Genomic DNA, 12573 nt, shown 5'->3' on the forward strand with positions numbered 1-12573 from the left:
AAACTGTTCAATCGTACAGTCTGGTCCTGAAAACCTGGGCCTTCTTTGAAAGGCTGTTCCTTTTGAGCTCCATAACCAGTTTCTATAATACCTCGAAGGTATACTTTTCCAGTGGGTAAGTGAGGTTCAAAGTGTACATTAGTCCAAACAGCATTGCAGCTGCTAGGGTATAGTTATCCAAATCCTGCTAGACTCTCTGGCCTTCAAGGACTATCCCGATGTCCTCAGGGCTGCCATTGGCATCTCTTGACTTTATGATGTAAATTCCCATGTGTCATGGTCGCTGTGTGGCAGGCAGGATGAGGACCCAAAATGCAAACTCACGGACTCAGGGGATAAACTCAAAATGCAGCTTTATTGCTGACAGGTGACAAACAAAAGCAGTGATACCAAAGCAATACAAAACTAAACTACACTGGGAAAAGCTAATTGTAACATATACCAGAAGACACGGGGAGAACCACACACAGCATGAGGGAGAACGCGACGCCGAACAGAGGGAGACGCAGACAGAAATACACAGAGGGTTAACGAGGAAAGTGGGAACACACGGGGAACACAGCTGACACAGATAACCATAACGAGAAAGGGCGGGGTGAACATAACACTGACGGGAGACGGGCAGAGTCAAACAGGAAGTACAGAGGTTCAGACAGGAGGAGAGAGAGCACGGGGAAAACACAGACATAACGGGCTGGGGAAACATGGAATAAAACATAAGGAGAGACGAGGGCTCACAGATACACAGAGGGGCACACAGGGGGTAAAAGCCACGAAGGGAAAACACTTAGGGAACAACACAACAGGGCAACTCAGGAAACATGGCCTAAATAGGGAACAAAATACAAACATTCAAGAAAACTAAGAATACTGGGCCAACATGGCCCAGGACCATGACACCATGGTTGTTTCCTTATTAGATCGTTGGATAATGGCTTCATCTGTGGCCTAGTAAATGCAGAATTCCAAAATTTAATTAAACAGAACACTGGTCAAAGAACATTATACCAAATCTTATTTTAATCTGTGTCACTATTCCAAAAAATGTTAACATTAACACATTAGGTGAAAAAAAATGTATTCATTACAGCATGTGATTTGAGTCCTCAGAATGCTCAAAAAGGTAATGCATTTCTGAAGTGAAATCTCCATGCAAAGAAGCAGAATACTGTCAAAGCATAGAGAGGTGTTCAACTATGAACTCCACACATACTTCTAATGCAGGTAAAAGAAAAAAAACAACAAAAAAAAACGCACCCATGGTAAATTGTGAAAATCCCAGGTGATTCCTGGCATAGAGTGACAAGCAGCATTTTGTTAAAATTATTATTTTCCCTAAAGTGTATACAGAAATTAATTTTTTTTCTTACCTGGGCCGTGGGCTCCAGAATGTTCTGAAGTCTTCTTCCTATTTGTCCTCCTCGCCTTTTGAAGACCTTTATTAGTTTGTCAGATAGCACATCTATCTGCAAGAGTAATATGGACTGCAGTGGCATGGTGGTAATGCGCTTAAACTCTGCATTTATCTAAAAAGAGAAGTTGTCACATAAAAATGCTGTCAAAATCTCAAATCTCACAAGGTTACATCCACACAAAGTTGTTATTTTTTGTCATATTACTATTTATTAGCTATGGGTCCCATGTTGCTGAGCAGTTCCATAGTTGCCCTTACTTCCATACCACCCAAAGCCTGTTTGCAACCACAGCAGTTGCCTCCTTCTGGCCATTTTGCAGTTCTGCCAAATGACCCAGAAACTACATCTATTATTGTCATATACACATCAAGGTCTTTCATTAATACTTAGTTAAATTAGTTAATTTGACCGTTCCAGAAAATTTACCTTACAGAATGTGAGATAACATATGCAAATCTTCACTAGTAAATAAAAGAATGTTATTAAAACCTTAACTGTAACACCTCTATGTAACAACGCTAGAGAATTGTTCTGAAGCAACACCAATCTGCCCTTCAGCAGGGATAAGCACCATATATCGATACAGAAAAAATAAATTTAACGTATTTATATTGTCATTATTTTTATCTCTTTAAGCCCTCCTCTCAGTCTCTCTATAAATCAGTTAAAATAATTTGTTGGGTTTTTGTGTGTCTTTAACATGTTATCAGTACATTACATTCACTGCCCCAGAACATGAAATAAAGCCCCACGTCATGCACTTCTTCTCCTAATGAGTACTGCATAGGTGTCATGCCCTAAATAAACCGACTTTAGTGAAGACCCCCCCCCCCCCCCAACACACACAGAGCCCACCCCATGGCAAACTAGCTTATTTAACTGTTTAACTAAAACATTTTAGGTACAACCAGTTAACTAAATGGACACAAGTTTGTTAGTCTGTATTCACTGAGAAAAAACAAGCGAATGTGACTGGGCACGCACTGAAAAAAGGCTAATGCACATAATATTGTCCCGCAGCTTAAGCTAGCATTATCGTTAGTTAACTTAAGGAATGACTTGTTTTTTCCATTATGTTGCTCAACAGCAATTCATGAGAAAAACTTCCCCATATAATGGATGTTCTCTTCGTTTCCTCTCAAACATGTAGTTTTCAGTTTACCTCGACAAAGTAAAGCTCAGCACCAAATGTTAACAAAGCAACGACAAAAAATGGCGGACCGCCACAGTGAATTTTCCCTCGCAGAACACACCCGGGGGGGGTGGAGTTTCAACAGAAAACATAAGTATTTTCTGTGATTTTGATATGACTGGTTTTAAAAGACTGAACATCCTTCTAAAACAAGTGAAAGGCGTGAGACTTAATTATGTTTAGACCAAAAATATAAATGATTCATGTTGGATATATTTACTGTATTTTTACTAATTTAACAACCTCATCATTGCATTAGTCGCTTTATGCTATAGCATTACGCTTACATTAGCTTGAAGCTCAAGGTCGTCATTTTATTTAATTTCTTTTTCTGGGCTTACAAACAGGACACACAACATTTAGATAACCGTTACACTGAATCTTGGGTCTGTGTTGAGTCTTCCAGCTGCTGACTACAGAAGCTAGATTGACCTTTCAGCATGTTTATAGCGGTTGTGGCTATGTGCTGGTAATGTTACCATGTGTGAGCAGTCACATTGGCAGCAGACATGTTTCAACAAACTAGTCATATCCCAGCCCTACATTAGCTTGTTTAATGGTTAAGACACTGCAGGTACCACCACTTACTACAGACACCGATGCAAGTTTGTAATAGTCTGTTAATTTAGACTGAAAAAATATACAAACAATATTAACTCACATTATATATGTTAATTACTAATTTGCTTATCGCATAATTTCGGTTACCATTAGCTAACTGGAGCCTAACATTGGCCTTTCATGGTTTTCGATAAACAGCCCACATACCTGTAAAATAACAACACCCCAGTAAAAGTCCACATACAGTGGGTCAAAAAAGTATTTAGTCAGCCACCGATTGTGCAAGTTCCCCCACTTAAAATGATGACAGAGGTCAGTAATTTGCACCAGAGGTACACTTCAACTGTGAGAGACAGAATGTGAAAGAAAAATCCATGAATCCACATGGTAGGATTTGTAAAGAATTTATTCGTAAATCAGGGTGGAAAATAAGTATTTGGTCAATAACAAAAATACAACTCAATACTTTGTAACATAACCTTTGTTGGCAATAACAGCGGTCAAACGTTTACTATAGGTCTTTACCAGGTTAGCACACACAGTAGCTGGTATTTTGGCCCATTCCTCCATGCAGATCTTCTCGAGAGCAGTGATGTTTTGGGGCTGTCGCCGAGCAACACAGACTTTCAACTCCCGCCACAGATTTTCTATGGGGTTGAGGTCTGGAGACTGGCTAGGCCACTCCAGGACTTTCAAATGCTTCTTACGGAGCCACTCCTTTGTTGCCCGGGCGGTGTGTTTTGGATCATTGTCATGTTGGAAGAACCAGCCTCGTTTCATCTTCAAAGTTCTCACTGATGGAAGGAGGTTTTGGCTCAAAATCTCACGATACATGGCCCCATTCATTCTGTCCTTAACACGGATCAGTCGTCCTGTCCCCTTGGCAGAAAAACAGCCCCATAGCATGATGTTTCCACCCCCATGCTTCACAGTAGGTATGGTGTTCTTGGGATGCAACTCAGTATTCTTCTTCCTCCAAACACAACGAGTTGAGTTTATACCAAAAAGTTCTACTTTGGCTTCATCTGACCACATGACATTCTCCCAATCCTCTGCTGTATCATCCATGTGCTCTCTGGCAAACTTCAGACGGGCCTGGACATGCACTGGCTTCAGCAGCGGAACACGTCTGGCACTGCGGGATTTGATTCCCTGCCGTTGTAGTGTGTTACTGATGGTGACCTTTGTTACTTTGGTCCCAGCTCTCTGCAGGTCATTCACCAGGTCCCCCCGTGTGGTTCTGGGATCTTTGCTCACCGTTCTCATGATCATTTTGACCCCACGGGATGAGATCTTGCGTGGAGCCCCAGATCGAGGGAGATTATCAGTGGTCTTGTATGTCTTCCATTTTCTGATGATTGCTCCCACAGTTGATTTTTTCACACCAAGCTGCTTGCCTATTGTAGATTCACTCTTCCCAGTCTTTTGCAGGTCTACAATACTTTTCCTGGTGTCCTTCGAAAGCTCTTTGGTCTTGCCATGGCGGCGTTTGGAGTCTGACTGTTTGAGGCTGTGGACAGGTGTCTTTTATACAGATGATGAGTTCAAACAGGTGCCATTCATACAGGTAACGAGTGGGGGACAGAAAAGCTTCTTACAGAAGACGTTACAGGTCTGTGAGAGCCAGAGATTTTCCTTGTTTGAGGTGACCAAATACTTATTTTCCACCCTAATGTACTAATAAATTCTTTACAAATCCTACCATGTGGATTCATGGATTTTTTTTTTCACATTCTGTCTCTCACAGTTGAAGTGTACCTCTGGTGCAAATTACTGACCTCTGTCATCATTTTAGGTGGGGGAACTTGGACAATCGGTGGCTGACTAAATACTTTTTTGCCCCACTGTATATAAAGGGTCTACACTCTTTCTCACTGGTGTATTAGCTTTAAAATCGTATTTACCTTCAAGTGTAAAACTCCAGATGGTAGTAGATTTTCCAAAGCGAGAGACAAAAATGGCGGACAGTGCAACCGATTTTTCCTTTCCAGGGGGCGGAGCTTGAGGATAAAACACGACTAACTTGTTTCTTTTCAACATGATTTGTTCTAAAAGAATGAATATTCTTAAAGAATATGTGAAAATTAAAAGACAAAAATATGTTTAGATGTGAAATTTAAATTAGTCATGCTGGATATATGAAGTAATTCTATGCAAATTCAACAACCACCCTATTGCATTTTTTTCAGTGTGGGTCGCAGTGGTGGAAAATAGAGTTGTCTGGCTTTAATACCTTCTCCTCTCTTGGTAGTGGATCATTTGTCTCCTTGGGTCACTTCTTCTATGGTGAGTTAGATTGCTTCACTTCCTTGAAACATTTTTTCAGACTTCAGGGTGATGAATCATCAGATTACTCCCTTGTAAGAAGCGCCCACCCACACTCACTAGCAAAATGAGACGTGTTGAATTGGAAGCAAGAATTTCAGCATTTTCCTACTAGTGGGGTTAGTGAGCTAGTTGGTGCTAATTTAATAGGGACATACTGTACTTTACTACACCATAAACATATTAACACTCACAGTGTAAGTGACTTTGAAAGTTTTTAGTGGGGCACCTGATTTAAAATTTATAATTTAATGCAAACCGAGAGACATCCCAATTACATCTCACTTGGGACACATGATTCGAAGTCTCTTTTGTGCCAACAAATATCTCAGCATGTTTCTTTTTCAAGTACCCAACTATACCCCAAATCTACAATGTGGACATTGGGAAATTATGATTTAGAGTGTGAGTTGATAGAAAAATGGTGTTGTTTTATAATTATCAGCGCTTCCTTTATAGAAACTGATTGAATGGGAGGTGATGAAATTTGTCATGAGATTCATGATGCTGTGATCAGCAGTTTGTACATGTCTGCTTAAGTCAGACCAAACCCACAGGCCTCAGACAGGAAGTAGTGTCTTCCTGGTCAGTTAAGTTTGATTTTCATCTGCCTCCACTCTGGTTCTTGGATGAGCTCATGGCAGAGATCTCTTAATATCTGAATTATAGGTGAGTACATTTTTTGTTCCCACATCCTTGACTTAAAACACCTGTTCATTACTGTAAAATAATGTTGAATTAAACTTTTCAGTTTCTTTAAGACAAATAGGTCTCAGTTCCTGTTTAACATCTTTGCACATTTTTGATGACGCAGATCTATTCAGAGACTTGCTACATCCCTATTTAATGCACTGTTTTCAAAGCTGTAGTTTTGGGTAATGGACCTGTTAAACTTTAAACTTAATCAAAAATTAAAGTAAAAGATTCTTTTCTGTCTCAATTCTGTATCATCCAAACAAGTCATAATACCTACCGGACCCACTCTGAGTCTTATTCTGAGTTTTCTTTTTCTAACTGTAACCAAATGTTTTCTAATGCACCACTTCTTGGGTTTCTTTCTACAATAATTTAAAGTCTCTTCTTATGAAGTAAAGTTTATTGAAATAGCGTGAGTAATTTAAAGAAATACATTCATTTCTTATATAATTTCAATTGAAAAAGTACAGGGTCTCTACAGTAGCCTTTAATGCTTGGATGAGAAGCGGTAACCAAAACGTTTGTTTGGACTAGTGCTTGCATTATATTCATATATTTCTTTTCTCTTTTTTTTAAACATAAAATTAACAAGTCACATTAGATAGTAACAGATATTAATAAAATATTAGATAAAGAATTCATTAATTTCAATGTTTTTTTCTTTATATTTACAATACAGCAAAAAATACAGTATAATTACTGACACAGTACACTGCACTTGCTCCCAATTTTGTTCCATTACATTTCTCGTGTCTGTGTTTACCAGATTATATGTGCAACTTATTTTCCCCATTCAACAGTAGCAGACTTTATGTTTTGATTAGATTTTTTTTAATGACAATTATATTTATATAGTACTATATTACATCAAAACTGTATGTCGTTAGCACAGAAAATAAAGAAACACAAAAAGTAAGTTTACAATCCCGTAAGGCAGTGAAAAACATCAGAATGAAACAAAAACAGAACAGAACAAAAAAACGTAAATAAAAAGGTTTTTAAATGTCCACAATCCCTGAATGGTAAATGGCCTGTATTTGTATAGCACTTCACTTAGTCCCTAAGGACCCCAAAGCGTTTTACACTACATTCAGTCATCCACCCATTCACACACACATTCACACACTGGTGATGTCAGCTACACTGTAGCCACAGACACCCTGGGGCGCACTGACAGAGGCGAAGCTGCCGGACACTGGCACCACCGGGCCCTCTTGACCACCACCAGTAGGCAACGGGTGAAGTGTCTTGCCCAAGGACACAACAACCGAGACTGTTGGAGCCGGGGCTCGAACCGGCAACTTTCCAATTACAAGACGAACTGCCAACTCTTGAGCCACGATCGCCCGAAAACAACTTGGAAGCATACTTTTTTCTGATTCTGGTAGCAGTTCAAAGATCTCAAGCGTATTAGTTTGTGAAGAGATTTTAGATCATCAGAGAAAAGTGAGGACAAACAACTATCTGTCATATTCATAAGAATGGTGGAATATAGAGTTATTCTTTATGACAGCACCAAGTCGGAGCATGTACATGTTAAACAGTAATGGACCAAGGACAGACCCTTGAGGAACCCCTGAATAAAGTTTTATTTTTTCAAATCTAAAACTGATGACTGAAAAATAAACACTTCCACCCTTTGGATACGATGTGAGCCAATCACCACATAGAACCACTAGAAACCACGTAGAATCACTAGTGATCAATCTTTGCTCACTAGTGATTCTATGTGGTTTTTCTTGAAGTGGTGTGGTTACCTCACATATAAAGGAGGCAGGGAAAATGTCTGACTTTAGGAAGATGTTAAACTTCTTTTAGATCTTCAGATTATTATCAGTAGTATTAAAAGCAGTAGTAGTATTAATAGTTTATCAGGGATTAATCGATTATCAGTGAATAAAATAAAAGCAGAATTAGACTGGTTATTGTTTACCAGTTGGGAGATGTAGGATTGTCTGGCTGATTTGTTTTTCAGTGTTACAGCAGTAGATTTTTTTATAGACTATAAAATTGGTTTGTAAATTGTGGATTGCATACATTAATAGATTTTTACAGGAGTGATGTGGTCAATAGTTTGATAAATTGCATGAAAGTTGTCCATCATTTAATCACATAATAACAGGACAAGTAATGTGCAATTTGAAAAAGGTTCACTATTTTCTTTCAAACAGCCATATCACAGTCTAACAGGAGGATATAAGATAAGATAAAACTTTATTAATCCCTCGGGTGGGTTCCTCTGGGAAATTCAGATATATAGTACTTGTTATGGGTGGGATGGGGGGTTCATGAGGAGCAGCCCCAAAAGCAGACTTGGGAGAGAAAACGAAGTATAACAAAAGGCGAGCTCTTTATTTAAGGCTGATATCCAAGCAGAAAAACAAGGCAAGGCAAACTGAGGCAAAAGACTGAACTGAAACCTAAACTGGGATCAACTAAAGCTAAACATGTAAACTATGACATGAACATGAACATGGCCTGAACAGGATCATGCAAAACTATGACATGAGGTAAGCAAACAAGAGCATGACCATGATGTCATGATCCTGGGTCATTTGATCCACCGTTTTGAATTTTAATGTATTTTGACGTTTATGGTTTATTTTTAAGTTCTTCAGGTTATCTAAGTTCATTTCTATTATGCTTGGGTTGCCGTTCTAGTTAGTTTTTTCTGAGATTCCCCTCGTGTCTTCACCCCTGTGATTATGTCTCAAGTCTGAAAAGACAAATTACACAGAGGAGAAGAAAAGTCTAATAACTAAGGAGACATAGTAAACAAAGTAAAGTAAAATTTAGTAAAAATATAGTAAGACAGCAGGAATAACGTCAACACTTTATAATGTCAAAAACTTTATGTTAAAACAAGTGACTTATGACAAGGAAATCACAAAGGAAATACAGTGGTCTCTCGCTATATCGCGGTTCGCCCGCCTAGCTGTTTCGTGGATTCTTTTTGTGTGCAATTTTGCATGCTTTTTTTTTGTACAGCACATTGTGTGCTGCGTCCTGATCGGCTGTACACCAAGCTAAGCACTAAGCTTGTCAAAGTTACATAAATCTTCGATCGCTAGCAGTGTGACTCTGAAGTTCTGTACTGTATGTTTGTAGGTTTTCTCTCCAAGAAACACATCAATGTCGATGAAACTCTACTCCCATGTTCAGATCCTGAAAACAGGGTTTGATATTTGATTTCATTCTATAATACTAGACATATTGTTGTATGAAGGTTTGAACTTTGACAGTGTATAAAATAAAAGAGAAAAGTGTTAAAATGTTCATGCGTGTTTGAAAAAAGTGTATAAAGTGTGTAGTGAGGGGTTTTGCAGCCTTAAAACATATATAATAATTGTAAAAACAAAAGCTGGCTACTTTGTGGATTTCATTGCGGGTCATTTTTGGAACATAAGTCCCGCGATAAAAATGAGGGATCACTCTAATAAAAGTTTATGATGATCATAATTTTTCTGAACATCACAAAAATATATTTCATAACTTGTTAATAATCAATTATCATATGACCACAAAATATGATCACTAATAATATGCCAATAGCATCGGGTGATGACTATAGGTGTTAAGACGGAAATTAAAACGATGGAACAATAATTCATAATGCTGTGCTGTTGCCATTTTAAGGAAAAAAAAATTTTTTTAGACCAAAATGTCTTTTTAAACAGCTGTTTTTGTGTGGTTGTGTGTTTGTAAGAAAATCTGTTGTCACGGTTCTGGGTCAGTATTGACCCAGCATTCTGAGTTCTGGTCTATTTCTGAATGAACGTTTTGTTTCTCTGGTGTTTTGTTGATGATGATGATTATTATTGTTTGAGTTCTATGTGTTATATTCGGTATGCCTGCTTATGAGTCTACGTCTGTGTCTCTGTCTGTTGTGTGCTTCCTGTTTTATTTTGTAGGTCTGTGTCCCATGTCAGTGCGTTCAGCTTTGTGCTCTCCCTGTATCATCAGTGTAATCAGCGTCAGCCGTGTCTCCCAGCTGTTTCCTCTTCGCTCCGTTCACCTCTTGTATTTAGTGTCTGTGTCTTCCCCTACTCGGTGTCGCGTCGTTAACGTCTTTTCATCCTCTTACCTCCTCCATGCTGTGTGTTTGTCATGTTCCGGTTCTCCAGCACCACTGTTTGTAAGTTTTTGTTCAGTTTTGTGAGTCATAGTTTATAGTCATAGCTCATGGTTTTGAAGTCTAAGGTGTTGTCATTTAGACCCAGAGTGGCTGCTGTGTGAAGATGCACCTGATTCTCAGAGTCAGGTGCATGCTGAGCATGCTGAGTTAGACATTGTGTAAGCCTTTGTAAGTTGATTCAGATTCTTTTTGAATGAAACTTTATTAGGTATTGTTTGTCTAAAAAAGAAACATTTGCTTAAAATGACCACAGCACACCATTATTATTATTGAGTCATTTAAATTTCCATCTCACTATACACACACACACACACACACACACACACATATATATATATATATATATATATATATATATATATATATATATATACATACACACACACACACACACACACACACACACACACACACACAGAAAAAGAGAAACAAAGTAGAAGAACATATTGCAAATTGTTTGGTCTGAGTAGAGTGAGTGTGATGAGGGATAGTCAGACCATGGCTCAGACTGGTGGGTGGGATAGTGATTTAAGTGTACTAACTGTGTTTTTCCTCCATATATCAAATTAGTTTTCAGCCATGGGAGACTGGTCTTACCTGCTGACACTGCTACACAAGGTCCAATCTCATTCAACTATAGTGGGCAAGATCTGGATGAGCGTCCTCTTCCTGTTCCGGATCTTTGTCCTAGGTGCTGCTGCAGACAATGTTTGGGCAGATGAAGTGTCAGAGTTCTACTGTGACACTCAGGAACCAGGATGTGAACATGCTTGCTACAACTGGAAGTTTCCAATATCCTTTGTACATTACTGGGTCCTGCAGATTACCTTTGTGTCAACTCCTACCCTTGTCTTTCTGGGATATGCTGTACACATAATTCATAAAGAGAAAAAAATGATGGAACAGCTGCAGGATGGTGTTGATGGAATTAAATTAAAGAAACGTAAATATACGGATGATCGTGGAAAGGTGAAGTTAAAAGGGACACTCTTTTGCACGTATGTGACACAGCTCTTTTTAAAGATCTTCCTGGAAGTTGGATTTAGTGTGAGCCAGTTTTTTATCTTTGGTTCTCCATTCATTCACTTAAAGTTCCACTGTAAAATGTCTCCTTGCGCCGAAATGGCTGGTGCCCAGTGTATGGTCTCCCGTCCCACAGAGAAAACGATCTTTATCTTTTTTATGCTTGCAGTTTCAGGCATTTCAGTACTCCTGAATATAATGGAGATCATTTACTTGTGCTGTACAAGGAGAAGAGATAACAGGAAACAGTTTTTATGTGAACAGCATGAACTCAGTTCACAGTACCAGCCATTCAGTGGAGCTGGCCAAAACACAAATCGCCCTCATGGAGGAGTTCCATTGTTCACTCCGCCAGCTCGTGCTAAGACGGGACTCAGCGCTAATGAGAACCACAGTGATTCCATCGTTAAAGAGAAGGATACCTGACAGAAAGGATCTCTGAGTAATTATACATAATCATTTGACAGAATCTGCTCTTATTGAACTTTTTGTAACTAACTTTAAACATAAGAGCCTTGTATGATGATTAGCAATATGAATTATTTCTGTTATGCATTGTTCAGAAATCTCTTTTTTTAATCCACTTTAAAAATATTTAACAATCATTAATAAAAAACTGATTATCATTCCACACTCTTCTTTGTACATTGACACTGGGCAGGATAGCCTATATTCTTGAAAGAAGGAAAAAGAATGTGGCTTAATTGCACAAGGCTGCTGATGTTCACTCCTCAGAGTTCCAACTCGAAATAAGTTCCCGGCTGACTCTACATCCCTTTATACCCTTCCCTCTTTTCAAACTTGTATTAACCCTATCTGTGTAAACTCTTTTTAAGATTCCCTGCATATTTCAATTTAAACGTCGTAAAATCTATTGTTTTTAATATGTAACACTTTTAACTGTATTTGTTTTGTGTAAAATATTTTTTGGTGTAAATAAAATGTTTTTAATATTGTACCATATTATAAGCCTTTTTGAATAGAGTGATGTTGATGGGTTAGGAAGAAAGAAAATGGGGGCTCTGTTGCTGAAGGAAACTGGGCACCAATGCACGGGCCATCCTTGCTCCTGACTCAAGGACCCATGTCCCATACTTGCTGCCCTGGAAAACGGGTTTCTTTCACATCCTGAGTCTGAAGTACAGGGAGAGAGGGAAAGAGAGAGAGAGAGGGTTGAGTTTGGGGTCTAGGGTCATCCCAGCAAAGGGTTAGGAGAAGGTAAGATG

General features: G+C 38.7%; 1 protein-coding gene and 1 long non-coding RNA gene across 3 annotated transcripts; one reads left to right on the forward strand and one right to left on the reverse strand.

Moving 5' to 3' along the window:
• Positions 1–899: 899 nt before the first annotated feature.
• Positions 900–5157, reverse strand: LOC146701007 (uncharacterized). Its single transcript, XR_014922690.1, has 3 exons — positions 5073–5157; positions 1371–1526; positions 900–948 (listed from the first exon to the last, which is right to left on the reverse strand). It is a non-coding gene; the product is annotated as an uncharacterized LOC146701007 (long non-coding RNA).
• Positions 5158–6089: 932 nt separating this feature from the next.
• On the forward strand, positions 6090–12310 carry LOC146701008 (gap junction Cx32.2 protein-like). 2 transcript variants are annotated; one of them, XM_085471293.1, is made up of 2 exons: positions 6090–6162; positions 10895–12310. In XM_085471293.1, the coding sequence occupies exon 2, from the start codon at positions 10904–10906 to the stop codon at positions 11771–11773; it is 870 nt and encodes a 289-aa protein (XP_085327419.1). In that variant the 5' UTR covers positions 6090–6162; positions 10895–10903; the 3' UTR covers positions 11774–12310. The 2 variants fall into 2 exon arrangements, with proteins under 2 accessions (XP_085327419.1, XP_085327420.1); XM_085471294.1 differs by lacking the exon at positions 6090–6162 and adding an exon at positions 9707–10324.
• The last annotated feature ends 263 nt before the right edge of the window (positions 12311–12573 follow it).

The sequence above is a fragment of the Copadichromis virginalis genome, linkage group LG10 (assembly GCF_057382275.1).
Source record: "Copadichromis virginalis isolate Kocher_CV1m ecotype Utaka linkage group LG10, C_Virginalis_male_GT1.1, whole genome shotgun sequence".
Taxonomy (NCBI): domain Eukaryota; kingdom Metazoa; phylum Chordata; class Actinopteri; order Cichliformes; family Cichlidae; genus Copadichromis; species Copadichromis virginalis.